This window comes from Musa acuminata, chromosome BXJ2-9, assembly GCF_036884655.1.
Source record: "Musa acuminata AAA Group cultivar baxijiao chromosome BXJ2-9, Cavendish_Baxijiao_AAA, whole genome shotgun sequence".
NCBI lineage: Eukaryota > Viridiplantae > Streptophyta > Magnoliopsida > Zingiberales > Musaceae > Musa > Musa acuminata.
Window position 1 is genome coordinate 13,166,045 of NC_088346.1, and position 24,160 is coordinate 13,190,204.

Genomic DNA, 24,160 nt, shown 5'->3' on the forward strand with positions numbered 1-24,160 from the left:
AATAAATTTTATGATAGATACGATGAGTCAGGTTAAAATCTTGACCCTTTTACTAGTTTCCAAAAAAATAAGATATTTGTGCTCAAGATATCTTTCTAGGTGTGCCATAGTAAAATGATATTACTGAAAGATAAAATCATACTCCTATGAATATAATTAGAATCATTATATATATATATATATATATATATATATATATATATATATATGGTTCATAGTAACTTAGTTGCATTAACTCCATTTGAGTTATAGATTGATAGGAAACCTAACTTGAGATACTTATATATTTATAATTATCCTACATAAATAAGAGTCTTCAATCCATATGAAAAGAAATTGGATACAAGAACTATTTCTATATATTTCATTGGTTATCTAGAATAATCCAATGGATATGAATTTTATTACTCTAATTATAGTATGAGAATAGTTGAATTTTATAATGTAAGATTCCTAAAAAATAATAAATAAGTGGGAGTGAAAATTTTTAAATTTTGATCTTGATATTGAGAAGATACATGTTAATACTCATTTATCATTTTCTATTCAAGAAGTTATTGTTCCTCAAATAATTAAATGATTTGATAAAGATAAATAAGAAAATAATATTAGTGTATTTCCATATAATGTTGATATCATTGTTAATAAATAATCTTATAGAATAATCATAACCTATAGTTTTAAAAATATATCAAAAGAAAAGGAGATCTATCATTTTTTATTATGTGATATTTCTAAAAGAATTAAATTATCATATAGAAATTAAAAGGGACCCCTTAGCATTTTTACAAGGCATGAAAAACAATAATTATAAACAGTGATATGATGCAATAAAAGAAAAGTTGAAATTGATAAACCTAAATAGTGTTTGAGAACTCATTGACTTGACTAATAATTATAAAATAATTGATTACAAATGGATCTTTCAAACTAAATATGACTTAAAAGGATAATATTGGATAATATACCCAGACTTGTACCAAAAAGTATTTTCTCATAAGAAGACAACAATTATAATGAAATCTTTTTTTTAGTTTTATAAAAGGAATTGTTAAAAATTTTCATCGCATTTATCATTCATTATGATCTTAAGTTATATTATATGAGTGTGAAAATAATTTTTTTGAATGAAAATCTATATAATAAAATTAATATTAAATAACCTAAAAGACTCATATAGAAAAGAAATAAAAGAAAAAAAAATTGATATACAAATTTAGAAAATACATTTATAACCTTAAACAAGCTTCTAGAGAACTGAATATAAAGTTTCATAATATCATTATTATCTTTATATTTGAAAAAAAATATTATTGATCAATGTTTATATCTGAAGGTTACTAGAAGCTAGTTTATTATATTGGCCCTTTATATAGATAATATTTTGCTTGTTAGCAATTATCTTAGTTTATTATATGAAACTAAGAAATTTTTTTATAAAAATTTTTAATATAGTTGATTGAGACAACTGATGCTATTTGTATAAAAATATTTAGGAATCCATCTCAATAATTACTAAGACTATCTTATGAAGAATACATTGATTGAGTCTCAAAGAGATTTAGTATATAATTTTATTTACCAAATATCAAAAATAAAAATTTTAGTCAAGACTAGTGTTTTTAAAATGATTTAAAAAATATTTAAATAAAAAAATTCTTATCCATATACAGTTAAAATATTATTATATGCTTAAATTTATACCAACTAGATATCAATTTTACAATTCAAATATTGGATAGATTTATAGTTATAAAGGAATAAAATATTAAAAATTATAAATAAAGTAATAAGATATATACGAAGGATAAAGGATTATATACTTATATATAAGAGGTTAAATTAGCATGAAATAATATATTTTCAAGTGTTGATTCTGTAAATTATCTTAATAGTAAGAAGTCCACTTTACAATTTATATTAGTTAGAGATGTAATTTATAAAGAAAAATATATAATATTATTATTGCATTATCAATAGTAGAAGTTGATTTCTGATATACTTTGAGGCTAGTAATCAAGCTTTATGACTTTAAAATTTAATTTTAGGACTTAATATAATCAAACTTAATTGTTATATTGATGAAGATATTTTATGATATATTATATTATTTTTAATCTAAAAATGACACATGTTACAATAATTCTAAATATGTTCATATAAAGTACTTATGGAGAAAAAGTTCAAAATTAACTAATGTCAATTAAGAACTTGAGTTCTGATTGTTATTCATTTATTAAGGCAATATAACCTAAATTATTAAAAGAATATATTTTTATGATTGCTTTTGTGGATAACTCATAAAAGATATGATAATATGTACATGAGTGGATATTATTATTGACATTAAAATTATTTATTTCTGTCATCATATCTACATTCATGTATATGTATGAAATGATCGTCATTATAATTATATTATGGTATATTATGTTTGAATGTGATGACATAATTGTCTTGACAAAATAAATTATATGGGTCATTTGGACTATATTAGGAAATACTAACAGTATTATGGTACACAAAAGAGAGTATGATATTGATAATATATAACCTCTACTCGTATTGATAGTCAAATTTAATTTAGTATTATAGTATTTTATTAGACTTGCTAGCCTATTTTATAAAATTCAAGTGCATGTGTAAAATATTTTTAAAAAAATTAAAATTTAATTAGGTATAATTATTTGTAAATAAACTTATATTTTATTATATAAGTTTTTTACCTTTTTTTTAATCATACTAATGAGCCAAGTAGAAGAATATTAGATTATGTGTCCCTATTAATTGGATAAAATATATTAAAATTCTGACTAGATTCTAAATAGGATTATCGATCAATAGGAAGAAAGTTCACTTATAATAGAATTTATCAAGAGATGTACTTGATGAAAGGAATTATCCTAAATTATTATTCTAGTTCCTTTACTCTCGTTTATATATAGATAAGACCTCCTAGGATGATATATAGATAGATATTATAGATCTATTTTCTTTACCCAATATTATTTACTCCATCACTAATTATAGTCTCGTGAAAGATAGGAAAATAGGAGAATGTAAGTCTAACTTTTGTAGATTAATGTTGCTATTAGTTCCTATAGACTACGGTGCATTACTTGATTTTATAAAGATATTCGATTGATCATGACATCTAAAGGCATTCAAGCCTAGTCTTGATCTATTGTTATTTGATTTAGATTCTAATATTAAGGTTTTTCACATAACAGTAGCATAATGATAGTTTATACTTACAATGCAAACACCACTCGATACTACTTCATCGTTTGATGTCGTTCATCATCACTTTGCTAGTCATAGGTGCCTTACAAGCCAATCAAGCCAATCAGATGAGTGATGACACATGTGACTTGACATGTAGTCTTTTTTATTATTATTATTTAGTATTATATTATTTTATATTATTTGTTGCATGAATATATTATGATATCCATTAATTTGTGCAATGAAAATTTGATCATAATTAGATCACGATAATGAGATCGATTCGTTTTTAAACATAGATTCTAAATAATTCTAGTCATAAGTTACTCGAGAGGGACATCGAGATAACCAAACAGACTAGTGTTGTATATATATGTCCATATGATGAATGTAGTTGGTCTCATAGCTACTCGTGTGGGGAGACTAGGGATATAATGCAGGTGCTTTTTGGAAAGTGAGTTTACTGATTGACCCACTTACGAAATGTTGGATGGTTGACGATGGCTTATTGTCAAATAGTGGTTCTGTCATCCTAGTATTATATATGGTCCTTAGACTTGAGATACAATAATATCTTATATGAGTACTCCACTCTTTGATACTAGACTTATAGGTCTGGAGGTTCCAGACCTAGCACAGCCGGTCATCACGAGTGATGGCCAACCTTACGAGGGCTATTGAGTGTTGATAGAGAATCATCCGCTCTCAATGTTATAAGATGAATATCTCATGTGTTCTTGTTCAAACAAATCATTGGCTAGGGTCATTCAGATTGAGAGAGAAATAGTTCTCCGGGAGAATCCGATTAAAGTGAGACTCGTGTAGAAACTATATGGGCCTGATAGCACTATGCCCAATATACAATCTTGGAGATATTAAATAGATGAAAGACTATAAGTACATGGTAATTGAGGATAGATAGGTCCAAAGGATTATATTCCCCTGTATCATCTAGGGATTATAGCATAGTAGCCTAGTATGTCCATAGTAGATGAGTCAAGTGAATTATTATAAAAATAATAATTCATTGAGTCGGAAGGAGTTCTAACATGTATGACTCATAGGCAACTCAATATTGGGCCTAGAGAGTCACACACATATGGTAGGCATTGTGACGAGTAGAGGTTCGGATATGAGATATACGTTGGAGCCCTATCTTATTGGATATTCAATAAGCCCCTGAATTATTAGATTTTATAGATGAGATCAAATAAGAGCTAATAAGATATTATTAGGTAGAAACTCACTAATCTAATAGGCTTGGGTAGTTGGATGGAGATCTAGTATCCAATATAGTAGAATTCAATAGGGTTAAATTGACAAGGTGTCTTTATAAATAAGAGGGAACCAAAGACCTATAGGCTAGAGATTCTTTTTGATTGCCTCCCCCTATTCTCCTCTCTCTCTCTCCACCTTATACTACAGCCACTATTTGGGGCGTATGGACAACAAGAAGGGGCAGCCCCTTCTTAATTGTGTGGTGTACGTGAAAAAGAGTTTTGGCTAGCGATTTGAGGAATATCTTCGTAGCCCCTACCATGTGGATCACCAATAGAGAGGAGGATAATTGACCTCTTTCATCCTCTCCCATAGATCTGTAGGTTTTCAAGGATATACGATCTCCCTAGGTAATTCTCTTATGCGTAGTTTTTTGATTTTGTAGGTTTTTATGCACCAACTTTTACACGATGATGGTGATCAGACACAGAGGTAATTGGCTTTAGGCCAAGTGGGAGATTGCTAATCATAAGTACCCTACAAGCTAATCACATGAGTGATGACACATGTGACTTGATATGTAGTCTTTTTTATTTATTATTATTATTTGATATTTTATCACTTTATATTGCCTATTGCATGAATATATTATGATGTCCATAGATCTGTACAATAGGAATTAGATCGTGATAAGATCATGATAATGAGACCGATTCAACTTTAAACATAGATCCTAAATAATTTCAGTCATAGGTTACTCGAGAGAGACATCGAGATAACTGGACAGATTGGTGTGTTGTATATCTATCCATATAATGGATGTAGCTAGTCTCATAGCTTCTCATGTGGGGACACTAGCGATAAAGTGTAGGTGCTCATTGAAGAATGAGTTCACTGATTGATCCGTTTACGGAATGTTGGATGGTTGATGATGTCTTATTATTAGACAATGATTTTATCGTTCCAGTTGTGTATCTGGTTCTTAGACTTGAGACACCAAGGATGTCCTGCATGAGTACTCCACTCTTTGATACCAGACTTATAGGTCTAGAGGTTCTAGATCTAACACAACCAATCATCGGGAGTGGTAGCCAACCTTACGATGACTATTGAGTGTCGATAGATGATCATCTGCTCTCAGTGTCATGAGAGAAATATCTCATATGTTTTTGCTCAAACAAATCTCTGGCCAAGGTCATTCGGATTGAGAGAGAATGAGTTCTCAAGGGGAATCCGATTAGAGTGAGACTCAAATAGAAACTATATGAGCCTGATAGAATTATACCCGGTATATAGTCTTTGGGGTATTAGATAGATAAGAGACTATAGATACACTGTAATTGAGGATAGATAAGTTCAAATGATTGGATTCTTCTGTATCGTCTAGGGACTACGGTGTAGTGATATAGTACATTCGTAGTCGGTGAGTCGAGTGAATTATTATGGAGATAATAATTCATTGAGCTAGAAGAAGTTCTAACATATATGACTCATCACCAACTTAATATTGGGACTAGACGATTATACACATATGGTAGGCATTACGACAAGTAGAGGTTCAGATGTGAGATATCCGCTGGACCCTCTATCTTATTGGATATCTAATAAGCCCTTGAATTATTAGATCTTATGAATGAGATCCAATGAGAGATTATTGGATAGACATCCACTAGTCTAAAAGGATTAGGTAGCTGGATGGTGATCCAATACCCAATAGGATAGGATCCATTAGGGTTAAGTTGACAATGAGCCTTTATAAATAGGAGGAAACCAAACACTCATAGGCCAAAGGTTTTTGGTTGTCACCTCCTATTCTTCTCTCCACTTCTCCTTTTAGGATAATAGGCCTAAAGATTCGAAGAGCATCATCACAGTCTTATTGTGTGGATCACCTCTAGAGAGGAGGATGCTTGACATCTTTCGCACGATAACAAATATATTTTTTAAAAAATTTAAGGATTTTTGTTTTCTGTTCTTCTGCTACGTATGTGATGTCGCCCCTAGATTTTCCTATAGGTAGTGCCTATATCATATGAGATATAAAAAGGGAAGAAGCATGATCTTAAGGTTGTTAAGATTTGGGGTTGCCCAACTTACGTTAAAAGATACAACCCCGATAAGTTGGAATCGAGGACGAAGCAGTGCAAGTTCGTGGGATACCCCAAAGGAACTTGTGAGCATTATTTCTATCATCTCGATGACCAAAAGGTCTTTGTAGCAAAGAGAGCAGTGTTCCTCGAGAATGAACACATTCTTGGCAGAGATAGAGGGAGTGTGATAGAGTTGAGTGAGATTGGAGAACCTAACTCAAGCACCACTCCTTGAGTATGTTTAGGTACCTAGCACACAAGTTTCGACTTTATATAGGTCCGACAAAGTATCTTATCCTCCTGAGAGATATGTGAGATATATTAGAGGAGAGGATATCGAGGATATTGATCCTCAGACCTACGAGGAGGCTATTACGAGTATAGACTCCGAGAAGTGGCAAGAAGTTATGAATCCTGAGATAGATTTCATATACTCCAACAAAGTTTGAAATCTAATTGATATACCCGAGGGTATTATGCCCAACGGTTGCAAGTGGATCTTCAAGAAGAAGATCGAAGTAGATGAAAAAGTAGAGACCTATAAAGTAAGGCTAGTGGCTAAGGAATATCATCAAAGGCAAGGTGTTGACTATGACGAAACCTTCTCACCCGTAACCATGCTAAAATCCATCTGAATACTATTGACTATTATAGCGCACTATAATTATGAGATCTAATAAATAGACGTGAAAATTGTGTTCCTCAATGACAATCTCAAGGAGGTGTATATGATACAGCTTGAGGGATTCGCATCCAAGGACTACCCAGATAAGGTGTGTAGGTTGCTTAAGTTCATTTATGAACTAAAGTAAGCTTCCCGAAGTTGGAACATAAGATTTGATGTGGCAATCGAATCTTATGACTTCGTTATAAACGAAGATGAGCCTTGTGTATACATGAAGGTAAGTGGAAGTGTTATCACTTCTTTATGTTATATGTGGATGACATTCTGATTGTTGAGAATGATGTAGGAATGCTATCCATAGTAAAGTCTTGGTTATCTAGACACTTCTCTATGAAGGACTTAGGAGAAGCATCATATATCTTAGGGATTCAGATCTATATAGATGGATCTAAGAGGATGCTTATCTTATTCCAATCCAAGTACATAGACACTATTGTCAAAAGGTTTGGCATGAAAAATTTCAAGAGATGTCTCATGCTGATAAGACGTGGGATATCACTTTCTAGGAATATGTCCCCAAAGACTCCTGAAAAAAGGGGGAACATGGATATGATACCCTATGCCTCAAGGATAGGATCTATCATGTATATCATGATATATACCAAACCTGATATAGCACATGCTCTGAGTGTCACGAGCAGGTATCAAGCGGATCCAGACTTGGAGCACTAGAAAGCAGTAAAGTATATCCTTAAGTACTTGAGAATGACTAAGGATCTTCTACTGGAATATGGAGATAGTAGCCTTAGGGTTGAAGGCTACATAGACTCGAGTTTCTAGTCCGATGTTGATAATAGTAAGTCGAATTCGGGGTATATATATACCCTGAACGAAGGAGCAATATGCTTGAATAGTTCTACGTAAGATACTACTGCTGACTCGACCACAGAGGCGAAGTATATTGCTGCAGCAAAAGCAGTAAAGGAGAGAGTTTGGAGAAAGAAGTTCATTACAAATCTAGAAGTCGTGCTAGGTAGCGAAGAGCTGATTCCCTTATATTATGACAATAATGAGACAATTGCTCAAGCAAAGGAACCCAAGTCTCATCAGAAGTCTAAGCGCATTCTAAGGAGGTTCCACCTGATCAGAGAGATCGTGACCCAAGGAGATATAGTAGTGGAAAGAGTTTCATTCGAAGTTAACATCACATATCCACTGACAAAGTTATTATCGCAGATTGCCTTTAAGCATCACAAGGGTCTGATGGGGATCAGGCACAAAGGTGATTAGCTTTAGGCTAAGTGGAAGATTGCTAGTCATAGGTGCCCTACAAGCCAATCACGTGAGTGATGACACCTATGACTTGACACATAGTCTTTTTACTTATTATTTGATATTTTATCACTTTATATTGTCTATTGCATGAATATATTGTGATGTCCATGGATCTATGCAGTGAGAATCAAATCGTGATGAGATCACGATAATAAGACCGATTCGCCTTTAAACACAGATCTTAAATAATCCTAGTCATAGGTTACTCGAGAAGGACATCGAGATAAAAAGACAGACCGGTGTATTATATACCCGTTCATATGATGAATGTAGCTAGTTTTATAACTGTTCGTGTGGGGATACTAGGGATACAATGCATGTGCTCATTGGAGAATGAGTTCACTGATTGATCTGCTTGCGGAATATTGAATAATTGATGATGTCTTATTGTCAAACAGTGATTCCGTCATCCCAATGATATATCTGGTCCTTAGACTTCAAATACTAAGGATGTCCTGTATGAGTACTTCACTCTTTGATACCAGACTTATAGTTTTGGAGGTTTCAAATCTAGCACAATCGATTATCGAGAGTGGTAGCCAATCTTACGAGAGCTATTGAGTGTCGATAAGGGATCATCTGCTCTTAGTGTAATGAGAGGAATATCTCATGTATTCTTGCTCAAACAAATCCCTGGCTAGGGTTATTCGGATTGAGAGAAAGAGTTTCCAAGAGAATCCGATTAGAGTGAGACTCATGTAGAAACTGTATGAGTCTGACTGCACCATACTCGGTATACAGTCTCTGGGATATTAGATGGATGAGAGACTATAGGTATATGGTAACTGAAGTCGATGAGTCAAGTGAATTATTATGAAGATAATAATTCACAGAGCTAAAAGAAGTTCTGACATGTATGACTCATGGCAAGCTCGATATTGAGCCTAGAGGGTCACATACATATGGTAGACATTGCGATGAGTAGAGGTTCATATATGAGATATCCGTTGGAACCCTTATCTTATTGGATATCCAATAAGCCCCTAAATTATTGGATCCTATGAATGAGATCCAATAAGAGCTAATAAGAGATTATTGGATAGAGTCCTACTAATTTAAGAAGCTTATGTAGTCTCTCTCATATCCAATACCCAATATGGTAGGATCCATTAGGATTAAGTTGACAAGGGGTCTTTATAAATAGGAGAGAACTAAAGACCCATATATTAGAGGTTCTTTTTGGCTGTCTCCTCCTATTCTCCTCTCTCCCTCTCCTTCTCATACTACATCCCCTATTTGGGACGTGTGGACAACAATAAGAGGTAGCCCCTTCTTGATTACATGGTGCACATGAAGAAGAGTTTTTTGTAGCAATTTGAGTATCTTCACAGCCCTTACAGTGTGGATCATCGCTAGATAAGAAGACAATTGACCTCCTTCATCCTCTCCCACGGACCTATAGATTTTCAGGGATATACGATCCCCCTATGTAATTCTCTTACACGTAGTTTTTTTAATTTTACAGGTTTTTGCGCACCAACTTCGCACGAGAACGAATACATCTTTGAAAAATTTAAGAATTTTATTTTTCTATTCTTCTACTATGTACGTGATGTCGCTCAAATTTCCCAACGCACTCGTCACTTAACCAAGAGGAAGACATCACTTGATGCCACTCAAGTTAATGCCTTTGAAGTCCTTATCCTTGCACTTATTCTCATGTAAGGCTTCCAATGCTATATTCATTATGTCCTTGAGATAATTTGGTTCTTTCTTTGGTTGCTATGACAAAGAACAAAGATTCAAAGATTCAAAGATTTAAAGATTTAAAGTTAATCCAAGACTGGGAATTAGGTTCTGGAGCATAAAATTAGGCAATCTCCCAAGTAAATCGATTTCGATTGATGTGAATATCAGACAAGAGTAGCATCAATGCCTTCTCCATGAGTATTTACATTCTCATGATCTTGCTCGTCACAACAAAGAGAAACCTCGGCAAAACCCTAGCAGAGTGCACCTTCTCCTAAATGTCACTTGCCCATTGCTATATGTTGTTCACCCATCGCTCATCACCTACCACTCAAAATACGAAGGAAAAAAAGAAGAAGAAAAGAGACATTTATATTTATTTATAAAGAAATATTTTTGATATATTAAAAAATTTTAAATGAGGTTGTAGATAGTAAAAAGGGGTTACAAATAAAAATGACCATTATATAAGTACATCAAATATTATTTTTATTTTTTGACAAAGAGGGTTCTCTTTTTACTTTATTTGCGTAGAGCACCTCTAATTTTATAAAAGATGGTATTATATTTATCCTTCGTTCCGTCGGGCATCACCTTCGTCCCATTACTTTTTGTCTTCACTTCGTTGCTTGCCGACTCCATCCCACACATGAGGCCCTTGTGTCTCATTTCGAGGCCTCATCATTACCAAAGGCAAGGAGATGGCTATAGTTCCAAGATTCCTCTCTTGGATAAGGTGCGAGGGTATGCTCAAGGGCAACAAAGGAGAGCAAGGGTAAAAACGATATATGAGAGATGAAGGTGACGATCGGTGTAATCCCATTTTTTAGAAAATAAGAAATGCTTAGGAATGAAGCAAAAGGAGGACGCTTTGCATGAAAAAGTAAAAATTAAATATTTTTTAGGAAATTTTATCCAATATGTTGCATATATATGCCTCATAAATTAATACTTTCATTTTTTGTGCCTTTGAATTTGAGTTAAAATTTAAAAATAATTAAATGTTTAAAGTGCAGTTTTATTTTTTTTTTAAATATATCTAGTAATGTTAAATTGACTCTATTAAATGGATACCAATAAGAGTGAAGCCACAAAAATAAAATAAAATTTAAACAGAATTAATGAACTGACTATTTATATCATATTTTTTCCTTCAACGATCATTTAAACAGAATGCAACATAATTGTTCAGCTCACCTTAATCTTTTAATATAGATAAAACTAGTGATACAATTTACTTTTTATATTTTTAGATGATTTTAGGGACTTTGAACGATGATTTATAACAAAGCACAAAGGACTTATATAAATCATGTAATAATTCTTAAATAACAAGGACATATATGTTCTTTTGTTATTTTAGGAGTGTTAGGAGAAGAACCGGTAACGTTCCTAGTTAGCCCGATATGGTTCGACTATACATGTATAAGAACGATGAGGTGTCATTAGAGGTCTCTCGATATCAATATATGTGTGCTCACGCACTTTAGTAAATTATCTTCATGAGGATCGAGGTTGAGTGTGGGTTTCTTATGTTGATCCCTCAGAAGCCTAAATTAACCTCCGAGGTAAGGTGAAATAAGGTGGAAGCGGTAAAACACTAATTGACCTCTATTATTATAAGAAAAATAATATTTTATAGTGGATAAAATGAGAGAGAATGTTCTATGAATATTGTATGAGGTGATAGCTCTAACTATCCTTGATAGGCTCTTGTCCATGTAAACAATAAGAGGAGATCACTTGTAATAACCTCTCTTGAACTTATATCCATATGAGCGAACAAAGAAGATAAGTCTTGTTCCTTATGCTTACTAGACTATCATACATCGATCCAACAAATATTTCCCCTCCCTTACAAGATTTAAAAAGACAAGGTGCTATCATATAAAAATTGATTAAGAGCTACTTTTCTAGATAAAATTATCCAAAAAAATATTTATAAATTATAACCTAATGCAGTTAAAATATATTTGTCAAAGTTTGATTTTAATCTAATTCATTTGTAGCTTTATCTTTTTTACTTTTAGGTTTTGCGAAAGAAAGTAATGAAGGCGGTATTATCCTTAGGTCTTTGTTATTAGAAGTCCGGATATCTACCCAACTTAGTTAAAACATTCTAGATATAATATGGGTATATGTTTTGATTCAAATACCCCGTCGCCGTAAAATTCGCGGGTGCCCGCCACAAAAACATTACCCAATCATAACCCGATCGTCAACGCCCAAGAAGGTGGGCCGCCCCACAACCGTAGCCCCCTGAATCCCATGGCCGGTGGGATCCTCTCCAATTCTACCCCCTCGACTGAGACGTAGGGAGGGAAAGGATGCACCGTCAACAAGCGAGATCGGAGGATTCAGCTTCCAACAAGCGTTGGAGGGGATCCTCGTTCAAGTTTCGACGGATAGTTTGCCACCACCTGGCAGCGTCGTAAGCTAGTGGCTCAACTCGATTCATCCATACTTAATTTTGTCAAATAAATCACGTCCGTTTTCGCTAAGTTTTTCCATCTACAACACTTGCAATTTATACATGTATCTGCACACCATTTCATTGTGTCGATTGCTGGACCAATCTTTTTTTTTTCTCTTTTTTTACAACCGATACAATCCTTTCTGTTTTTTTACAGATTTGACTTCGCTTGGAGACTTCGTTGGGCAATGAGAATTCTCCATGAAAGATCGTAGATACCAACCAACTCACACTGAGGCTTACATGACTCCAAATGAGATGCGAGCGTACACTTATATGATTTGACTATTTACATGTTACGGACTAGAGTGTATCAGCAAAGGCAGAGACTCTTAAGAAAACTTGAATCCATGTACCATTCACTACCAATGTTAATACATGGAGTTTCCGAATACGAGCAGAGGACCCTCCCCTATGTAGATAGGAGGACACGGGAGTGTGGACAAACAGCTTCCTCATCAAATTTTTGTGGCTCTCAAGAACACGTGGCCGAATACCAAGGAGGTTGGCACGTACAACATCGAAGGCCTAGCTTCTAATTCCTGAGCATAATTCGGCATCAAATAGGTTTTTGCTATTGTACAAATCAGAACAGCTGGAAAAATAAGCTCGTGGAACCATCGCCGAATGACCTAAGGTCTGCTGGTTTCACCAATGCTCTACACAACGGGCATGTCCTTTCTCTCTCAAACCTGAAAAGATACAAGGATGGGTCTTTTTAACTCTCAGAATCTGACTACTGCATGTGCATGATTGTATGTATAATAAAATATAACTGGGAACATGTTTAAACACTGCTAAACTAGGCACAAGTACCAGAAGCTTGAAAATTTTCTCCACTATATTAATAGCAAAGAAAAACAAACAAGCACCATTACTGTCTGTTCTTTATTTAGGCAACTGAAATATATAGGAAAAGCTTGTAGCACAGCTTAGGTGGCATCCGTATCAGACTAACTGTTAGGTCTACCTCAAAGAAACCGGTAATGCGGCTGCAGACTGGATTAAGAGGCATACAGTGATGGGTGTTGGTGTTTGTGATTTGGCTTCAAAAAATTTGTTTAGTTTAAGAATCTAAGAGGAACTCCTCTCTTCCAGAAACTGACTGCTGACATAAACTGACGAAGGGAATAGACATTTACCATTCAGAGACGCAGTCCTCGCAGAAGATGTGTTTACAGCTGAGTAGGATAGGAGCATGCATCTTCTCCTGGCAAATAGCACACAGATCGCCAGCAGCAATTACCTGCATAAGTTCCATAACATGTGAGTGCATAGTAATATCCTTATTTTCTTGCCTAACTGATACAAACAGGTTATCCCTCATCTTGCACAAGTAACATAATAAAAAACTACAAACAAGAAACAAGATGATTAAAATTTGCAGGTTATTTCGGATTATATTTTGATGACAAGTGTTGCAACATTTTCCAGTGTCATCATAATGCAAATCTTAAATTCATAACATTCCTTCTTTGGTGCAACCCAACAACCCAACAGATGCTGCAATCTTGTGGAGAGCTATAAGCTTGGCCTACTCACCTTGTAAAATGGCTTCAATTATTGCAGAGTTCTTGATGTTAATAGAATTCAACTTTTTATATTAGAAAGATGCATGGAATTCATTTAAAAGAATATCTATACATGATAGATAACTATTTCATAACTAAATTGACAAGATAGATAAAACCATTATAAAAAGTTTTAAAATGGTAGTTTGCAGAAAGTGAACCAACTACCAGAGAATAACACATGGCGAAGGCTGTGGCTTAATGTTGGCAACATATATATCACTAGTCAGCTGTCACAACATAGTGGTTCAAAATCATATCAAAAGAAAGACCTAGTGCTAGCTCTACGAGCAATGATAGATGGCCAAAGGGCTAATAAAACAAACAATCACAATGACCTAATGTAACTTATTAAATTAGAGCTGAGATTTAGAGTTTGTTTCCACCAGTAAATGATAGCTTTTGTGAAGCATCTTATCAGAATTAGTTCCTCAAGCCAACAATCCAATAACAAGGTTTGTTAATGGTGGGAAAGAACTGAGACCTGTTCCATTGTTGCATAGGAGCCATAAAGTACTTCTTTCCGTGATAGTGCCTTCAATGCAGCAACAAAGGATTGAACCTAGAATCAAATTTGAAAATGTCAAAGGTTCAAACCACATCTTTTAAAAAAGTAAAACCTGTGGGTGCTGAAATTTTGAGGGCTTGCTTGACTCTTCCAACATCAAAAACAAAACAAACATAAACTCAAAAGTTAATATCATATAAAGCGGTGGAATGCCATCATACCTTCTCCACAACTGAAGTCAGCTTAAAGGTAAGGTATAGTCCTGTAGTCAGAGAAGAAAAGAGGCTTCCATATTCTTTGTTTAAGAAGAATCGGTACCAAACAGGTGTCGGCAACAAGGCACGGTACAGCAGCAAGAAATACTCTATAAGAGTTAGCATTTGACCCTAATAATGTAAAGAAAAATACTAATAAATATGCCTTCTTCAAAAATTGATACAACTTTTTAAAAAGAAAACAATAAGTTAAAAAGGTATTTATTAAAAACAGAGATAAGCCCCAAATAGAAGCTAGAATAACTACTGACTTTCCATTTTGCAGAAGCAATATCATTTTTACATCTTTCTAGTCGCTTGCACATTAGTTTAAAATTAAGTGGTGGTTATTTCTTAAATTTAATTCACAAATCAGATGCAAGGAAATATTCAGTGAACATATATGTAAATGCCATCCTGTATTATTGAATAGAGCACCCACCCTGCACAAATTATGCATACAGGAAATCCAACCTATTTTAGTGGAGGGATGCGCTATTTGTTTACACCCATTAGCTTGAAGGGGTTCAATGCAGACTTTGATGGGATCAAAACGCTGTTCATACTTCATACACCTGTGCTCAAGCAGAGGCTCATTTACTTAGTTCTCATATGAATCTCTTGTCTCCAGCTATTGGGGATCCCCAATAGGATCCTATTGGGAATCCTATTAACCACACATAATGTGATTCATTCAGTGTAAGGCAAATCACATTTTGATTTGCTAAATGTCTCCAGGTCATTTTTATTTTCATCTGCTTGTTTCCAATTATCACAAAGGTCAAGCATAGGTGCAGTGCAACATGTTTTTGTCTTACTTTACTTCACATTCAGGCTTATATCTAGGTATCTATTTCGTCGACCTGACATAAATGGATGGCCTATAAGCTGTAACACTATCTTATACATTTGTGAAAAGATAAAAGGAATAAAAGAATCTAGGACTACATTTGGCTGCATGTCCAATCACTTGATTCACTTTTATTATTAGATCAGAAAAAGTAAACTGGAATATAAAGTGGTAACCATGGTTTAAAAAATCAGATAATGGATTCATACCAGTTGCTGACCAGACTGATATGGGCCTAGCACATACCAGCATACCAACAAATGGTACACAGGTATATGATGGGCTGTACAGAGAAGGAGGTTGGAGGCAAAGGGGAGGAGGAGGAAGAGGGAGAGAGGGAGGAGGAGAAGGAAAAGGAAGAGATAGTGAAGAAGAGGATAAGTACCGGGCTGTCATGAACGGTCGTCGCGCACCCGCAACAACTTCGTTCAACGAACCGTTTGTCACTTTTGCATGCTTGTACAGAGACATGGTAGCATGTTTTGCCTTGGTTTTGTATGTTTTTGCTTGGAAAATGTAAGCAACGACAGTTCGCAGCGCTGCAGTGCGGTCACTCACCGTGTCGAGCCGAACTACCACAAAATGACTCCGTTTTCGCGTGCCACGGCTTGATTTCTGCAAACTGCAACTGTACGCAAAACGTCAGTTATCTCAACACCCTGGAACCCCCCATGTGGCACAAGGCTGGATGGGGCTGATATATCATCGGGCGTTGAACAATCTTCACAAGTTCGCACGTTAACTTGACGGGAACTTACCTTCGCACCCGGCACCCGGTGAACAGTTGTTTATGGACTTGCAATTGTTCGTCCTACCTTCTAAAGTCCTTGTTTTCTCATTCCTCTATTTTCTCTCTTACATTCAAGGTGCTCGTTGAATTGCTTGTAAAGCTTCCCTCTTCGCGAAACATCGGGACTTATTCATCGCTCATTTTCAATCTAATCAACTTTCTGTTTTACAGATCCTTCGGGACTTGTACGAGGTTGCAACTAAGCTGAACCTTTGCGGACGCATATGTCGCAAAGGCACCTCATGACTTAGGCAATCTCAGCTAAGTCCGAGGAGTTAGCGCAAGGGTGCTTCACGACTTATGCAACTTTAGTTAAGTTCGTAACTTTGCCGCAACGGTGCCTCATGACTTGGGCAACTCCAGCCAAGTCTGTGATAGGGCGAGCAGTTGAATGGTAGCTTGCTGCAAGCAAAGAAAGCAACGGAGTGCATGTCAATGGCGAAGGGCATCAAGAGGTAAGGGAGATAAGGTGGTGTGAGGTATGAGAGAGATTTGAGAGAGAGAGAGAGAGGAAAAAGAGGGGAGCGGTGGGGGGTTTAACCCTAAATTAGAAACAAAAAAAGGTTGTATCAAACAGGGCCACTCAAAAAGGATTGGTCATGTGTCAGTTCGTTGTTAGGCCGGTAAAAGGATTACTTTTTATTCTATAACAATGTCATACATCCATCTACATCCTCGTCTTGAATACACAAACAATTTTGAATATGCTGTTTTCTAGCTACCTAGAGTTCAAATAAGTATAATTGGACTTACAACTGTCTTATAGAATTCTTCTTTTCACTTAGGAGGCACATGATGATCAAAAACTATATTCAATGCCCTTCTTCACCATAGCTATCCTTGTTCGACTCTCTGAACAATGTTTCGATCAATTAACTTTCCTATCCAAAAGTACTAAATACCGATTGTCATTAGATGTTGTTGCCATGTCCAAGCTCAGAAACTATACATAGGAGACCTATGTCATAAGCTAACAATAAAAAAGCAACTAGAAATAATATTTCTACAAACATAAATCATAAATGTGAAAGAAAAGGTTGAGTACCTGCTTACGATATTTACGGCCCCTACTATTTTTGTAATACATCAAGAGCACACACTTGACCACCATAGCAGCCTGGCGCACCAATGTATCTGATAACAATAAAATCAGTTATGAGCTGTGATTCATATAACACAATGATTTCATTAAGACAGTTCCAAAGGAATTTATAACAAGAATGCAATAAACTTAAGAAAGACTACTTTCTGAGCAGTTCTAAATTATTGATACTAAAAGATGTTAAACATCTAACTACTGCCGCCACTTTAAGTACAAATTACAAGGTGATATATCTTACAAAAAAGAACACCAATTACAGAAATGTAATTATCCTTCAACACCTGAATGAGACCTCTGCGTCACCACTAAGGGGAGCAGTAATAAAAATATTTAAAAAAAAGTCTTATTATCTTCTATTCAGTAGGTAGCCTTTTATAACTTTATAGCTCTTATTTTAAAATTTTCATATGCTTGTATTTTTCTGAATATCAAAATCAACAGAAACCATTGGAGAATTGTTAGAGAAGGGGCCCAGCACATAAGATTCCTGCCCTATAGGGTGTGGGAAGAGCCTGAGTAGGTTGGAAGTAAATAATTATTTGATACAGATGTCTACACAAGCAAACAACTGTATAGTGGCATGGCACGAAATAAGATACGAGGTGATATCTTCTTGCACCTTGCTTCTCTTCATAAGTTGCATGAACCACTACATTCAACTTGCATTGGAAATGCTCCCAAATCTTTTCGGATTAATTTTCATTCTTTTGAGGACATAAAGTTCGTCCAAAATGGTAATACCAAGAATGACAATTCTACAAACAGCAACAGTTGCAAGCAAATTTCTTTTTTTTTTTTTTTTGTAAGTACATTTTCTAGTAAGAATTTGACAACTTAAAAATAAATAAGATTTGATTATTTTCAGTCAAGTTATGTAGCATAAACTTTGATCCCAAACTTTTAAAATCAGAGAAAAGCAGTGTTTATTCATTAAGAAAGTGTGTATAGAGTAGCATAAAAAATTTATAACCTATTATTGATCCATTAATAACTTCTTATTGAAAGGTTCATGTACTAGTGGCCGGCTGCGTGGATCTTTTCACTCTATTAAGCTTCTTTGAATGCAGCATTGCTAGTCAAAATAATAGCCATCAAATTTATCCTTACTAATAAACTTCTCTTAGATGTTTCTCTGCCTCTCTCGCTGCACTAATCCCAAGTGTCACACCTATTCTAACCAAGGTATCAGTAGAACTCCACTGAAGGATCCATTTTTTTCGGGGGGGGGGGAGGGGGGAATCTAGTGATAGATGGAGATAGCATGGTGCAAGAATCTATAAACATTTTCACAGTGATTGCTTGTGGTAATGCCATAAATTGTTGAACTCTGATGTCATATAAGCATGAAATGAATCAACAAGTCTCTTACTTTGCTTTATAAGCAGAAAGACAGGTCAGCATATCATAACATCAGAATACCCTAAAAAGCCATGATCCAATCCAACTCGAGATCCCAGTCACTTTAGCTAGTACGGATTGGTTTTATGATCCTGCAATCTGAACAACCAGGCTTTGACTAAGGAAAACAACATGTCTATTTGTAAGCGTAAGGTTATGTACATTGACCCTCCCCAGATGCCATATCCTTGTGCATTGGATTTTCCTTTTTATACAGACACCAAGACTGGAAATCAATTTATAAACTGAGAAACCGCTATGCCGATCTTAATCCCCTCCCCACCCCCTCTCTTTCCTTCGTCATCATTTCAACCTAATCCCCTTCTCTTTCTGCCACCTTCATCACAAGACAAAAACATGAAGTGTCCTCAATAACTAATGATTAACCTGATGTCAATTGTCTTAGGTACAAATTGCTAATGAACACAACAACAAAAACTGATTTCAAATAAGTCAAGCTAAAGATCGAAGCTAGATAAAGAGCATGAAATATAGCATTGTGAAAAATCAGTTGAAGGTTAATCACTATGAGAAAATTAAGCTATAGCATAGTATAATAATAAACAGATGCAAAAGTTAAGGTGCATAAAAGACATAACAACCAAAGATGACAGTGACCATCAGAGTAAAATACCATTAACCATGATAATAAATATGGCATGCCAAAATGGAGGTACTTCTTTAGGAGGAAGCATGACCAGTGGGTACAGAAGGCCCTCATTCCTGTACCACCAGTAGACTCCAAACACATGAATCATGAAAACTAGTGTAATTCCAACAAGTACAGATATTTTTCGCTCTCCCTGCAATGATCAATGAAATTGTCAGAAATACAAATCATAATGATGATCATGGTTCTAAGATATAACACTTCATGGAGAAATAAGTGACCAATGTTATCAGTCTTATAATATAAGATGGAAAGCTTCAGAATCTAAGTTAAGCAGATAGGATAGTCATACACCTCCAAATAATAACAGAAAACTAATGGCACAGGTCAAAAAAACAGAACACTATGTAGCAGTCCAATTAAATTCTAATGAACCCATCTAAGTGCTCAAACCTGTCCCACTCCTACCCCTTCTATGTCCCTCTTTCCAGTAGTGTGAAAATAGTTCAGCACATAAATGCAAAATAAATGCCAAATAAATCAATTATTGGACCACCATAAGACTCTCCTCGGAGAAGCATTAGACGTAATACATTTAAAAAGAATGGATTGCATGTTTCTGTCAATAAAACTTCTACTTCTTCCATTAATATCCACAAATATGTGATGATTAAGAAGAAAGGTCCAAAATTATTTTCACACATCATAAGGTTAAACAAATTTAAAAGATCCACAATAGAACTATAACCAACCTTTAAAGCAGTTTGCTTTCTCAAAATATCATTTGACTTAAACATCACAGCAGCAATCCAGATAGTGACAAAGAAACCTGCACATTTTTTTCAAAGCCATACATAACAAAGTTAAAAGAGGAAAGAAAATACATACACTTTTGCGTGCAACAGTTGCGAAGAAAAAAGTGCTAACAACACATAGTTAACTTCTTCAGCTAATTTAAAAGTCTTAAATATAGAGCACAGAAAATTGCTAGAGCATAAAAAAAAGTAAGAGAGCTTCATCATCCTAATTCGCAATAGAGAAGCTGTTCAGTCAAAAAGCTCATCAATAAGGATAAAGAGAGCAATTAACTAAGCTAACATCATGTAACATACTGTACCATAGATAGGTTTTGTTTACAATTAGAAAATAAATGACACAAGAGAATGCTGGACAACAGAATCTACATGAACGCTTACTTGCAACATATGGTAACAAGATGCATGCACCAACCAAGGCCTAGACCAAGATATCATTCACACCCAAGTAAAATAAGAATTGTTACTGGATCAACAACCCATTTCTACAATTCTGAACTACATATTTGACTATCTAATTTCTATCCTAGAAAAGAAAGCATGCATGAGATGTATAGCTGACTGAGAATCACATGAAAACCTCAGCACTTCGAGAGAGTTATTCTTTGCCAATAAAAGTTAAGGGTTAAACAACTGCAAAGTTGAGAATGGATAAAGAAACATATGTACAGAAAGTGGAAAAAGGAGCTACATCATTGCAACTATGAACTCGAAACATTTCCTCATTAGACAACGTCAATGAATTTAGATAAACATTTGTTTGCACCTTCTCAAACTCAGGAACCAATAAGTCCATTGCTGTTTGAGAATGTACAATAAATAGTCTCAGGTAAAAAAGAAAATAATGGTGAAAGTATATTCTCTGACAATACTGATAGATATTCAAAGAATGAAGCCCGATATTCATGCAAAATGGCATGTCAATACTCCATTCTAAGATCTAGAACCAAATAAATTATAACAGCTAAATATTAAAGGGCAGAATCCAAAAACAAATACCTTGCAGATGCTGTCTGATGAACACCACCAATAGAAGCAACGAGAACGGCAGTACCTGCTCGATCCACCTAGCAACCTGTTGTATGTCATATCTCTGGTATGCTGAATCTCTGCCGTTACCACCTGCATTGTTCACCTCACCATCCGCGCTCTGACCGCCGCCGCCCAAAATGGATGCCGGCAAAGAAGAAGAAGAAGAAGGTCCTATTTCCCCAACGCCAATATCGCTCCCTCCATCTCTTCCATGCCTTTCAGGCAAAGTGCCAAGCAGCTCGCTCGATACACCAGCACCACCAGGGTTCCCCTCCCGGCATGGCCCAACAGCCAAGGGCTGCACCGGGTTCGGCCCCACCCTTGAACCCTCGTGATCCCCGACCCCAATTATCCTTATAGCCACCTCCCCGCTGCCGCTTCCACCGACGCCAGGGAGAGACGACTCCCCAATCCGACCAGGGCCATGGTCGCGCATGGACTCACCGACCATGATCTCGCCCTCCGAGTGGCCCGCCCGAGTCCGCAAGATCCCGGAGTACTCCAACAGCGTCGAGAGCGGCGCCCGGATCAAATTGGACGGCGAAAACCGGATCCGGAACCTCCTCGACGAACCGCCTCCGCCACCGGCCTGGCTTCTGTAGGGATCGGAGCTTGCGCCTGAGGTCTCCATCATCGCCGCCCGAATCAAACCAAGAAGAACTAGGGAACTCCGCAAGAAACAGCGGAGACGGAAGAGGAATCGGATGAATGGTAGGTGGTCGGGTGGGTGCCCTGTGAAATCGATGGGCGAATTGGAGAAGAAGAGGACGGAATCGATCAACCCGGTGGAATTCTTGGAGAACCCTAACCCTAATCGAAGGCGTGTAAACAGAACATGGAATTCTTTCTACATGCCGGCTTTGAATGGGAATGGAATAGAAGTCTGGTGTCCATCTCTCCTCTCCTCTTTTATTGGCTTGTAGGATGGAGTAGTTGTACTATTACATGTTTGGAAACATATTTTTAAAAGCAAAAACAGGAAAACAAGACAAAACTAGGAACTCTGTTTTCATTTGCAGAAACACAAAACACGGCCTTGTCAGCCTCGCATTTGCTTTCCTTGTTTGTGCGAGTGGGTTCCACGGGCTCTGTCCCGACGAACTCCCGATTAATTCTTGGCCACGGAGCGCCTTCTCTGCCGGCCATGATTCCGTTCTTGAACTCGACCCGCTTCAGCTCCGGCCGCCCTCCAATCCCGCATGCCCAAATCGCATATTCTCGGGTGCTCGCTTCCGGCTGCAACTGTTGCCCCCGCCAAGCTGCTACCTTTGGGTTCCAGGATCATGGGGCTCGGTCGGATCAATGGGAATGGGTACGGTTTCAGGTTCTTGAACGGTTTCAGGTTCTTCTGCTTCAAGAACCTGAAACCGTGGTCGATAGACATAAGGCGGCCCTTTCCTCCTCCTTCTTGCGGTAGCGCGAGGTGGTGAGATTCCAAATGGGGGCGTTTTGGAGGAGGAACGACATATGGGCGCCGCTGCGGTCGTCGTTTGTTTCATGGTTGAGTTCGGGAGCACCTTTGTCGGGCAATTGGAATGTATGGGCTTCTTGCGATTACTCTAACAACAGCAGGACAGCAATCCTCAGCACCACTACCAATTCAGTCACCGGAATCGCTCAGCTGCTGAATCAACAGCAAGGATGAATCCAAGACTTGAGGTGTATCGTCAATCCCCGTCAAAACTGGACCATCCCTGACTTGTACGCCAACTGTTCGACCTCAAACTCCCTCCATTGCTTCGAATACTCGATCGAATAGCCCAGTTCAAGTACAGCCACTTGCTCTCCGTGACCTCCCACTCGAAGTGCCGCCGAGTCTTGGAATGAAGTTGGCTGAACAAGCCATCTGAGAGTGCAACCCGCAAGCAGTCGTCCTCAGAGCATCCATTCCGCTGCACAAAAAGGTCAGCCATGTCCTGACAAGCTAGTTCCTCATGTTGATGACAATGTTGCAGCTGATTCAAACGATGACACTGGCAAAGGGATGATCTCCGGAGGCTGCGATGGTGATCCTGCTGTTAGAGCTTCAAATGAGCCTATCAAGGCAAGAGTGAGCAAGCTGCATATCCAGGAGAGTTCATGGCATGAAGCCATTCTGCTAAAAGAGGATTCCAAGAACTTGAATTGGCTGAACAGCATGGAAGATGAATGTGATCAGAGCCACTTCCTGAGCTGACATTTGCTTTCATTGTTGCATGGTCATGTGAAAACCCACAGGGATCATAAAGAGACTACATCAAGGGAAGGTTGCATGGTAGTTGTTGCTGGCTATGCCGTTAAAGATAGTTATCAGTGTTCCATGAAATCCAAACACAAAAAGTCTGAGAAACTGAGAGTCATAATTCTCTACTGCTTCAGAGGATGTGTAAGAAAATGGAACCTTCTTGCATATTCCAACCATTCAATTCATACCAATCCCTTGAAGGCTGTGAAGCTGCAGCACTGAAGTAGGATCACCAAGTTTTTTCTTAAAAAAAAAAAGAATTATTTATTACATTAAATAATGAATTGTACAACAGTGCACTAACACCACTGATATGATTGCTCCATCATATCAGTGCATCCTCTCTCTCTC

The 24,160-nt window shown here is 36.5% G+C and overlaps 1 protein-coding gene across 1 annotated transcript; it reads right to left on the reverse strand.

Annotated features, from left to right (window-relative positions):
• Positions 1-12,987: 12,987 nt before the first annotated feature.
• LOC103973944 (uncharacterized) lies at positions 12,988-22,478 on the reverse strand. The gene is made up of 8 exons (XM_009388622.3): positions 21,553-22,478; positions 20,491-20,567; positions 19,763-19,931; positions 17,674-17,762; positions 14,956-15,120; positions 14,711-14,788; positions 13,798-13,901; positions 12,988-13,347 (listed from the first exon to the last, which is right to left on the reverse strand). The coding sequence occupies exons 1-8, from the start codon at positions 22,217-22,219 to the stop codon at positions 13,242-13,244; spliced, it is 1,455 nt and encodes a 484-aa protein (XP_009386897.2). The 5' UTR covers positions 22,220-22,478; the 3' UTR covers positions 12,988-13,241.
• Between the last annotated feature and the right edge of the window lie 1,682 nt (positions 22,479-24,160).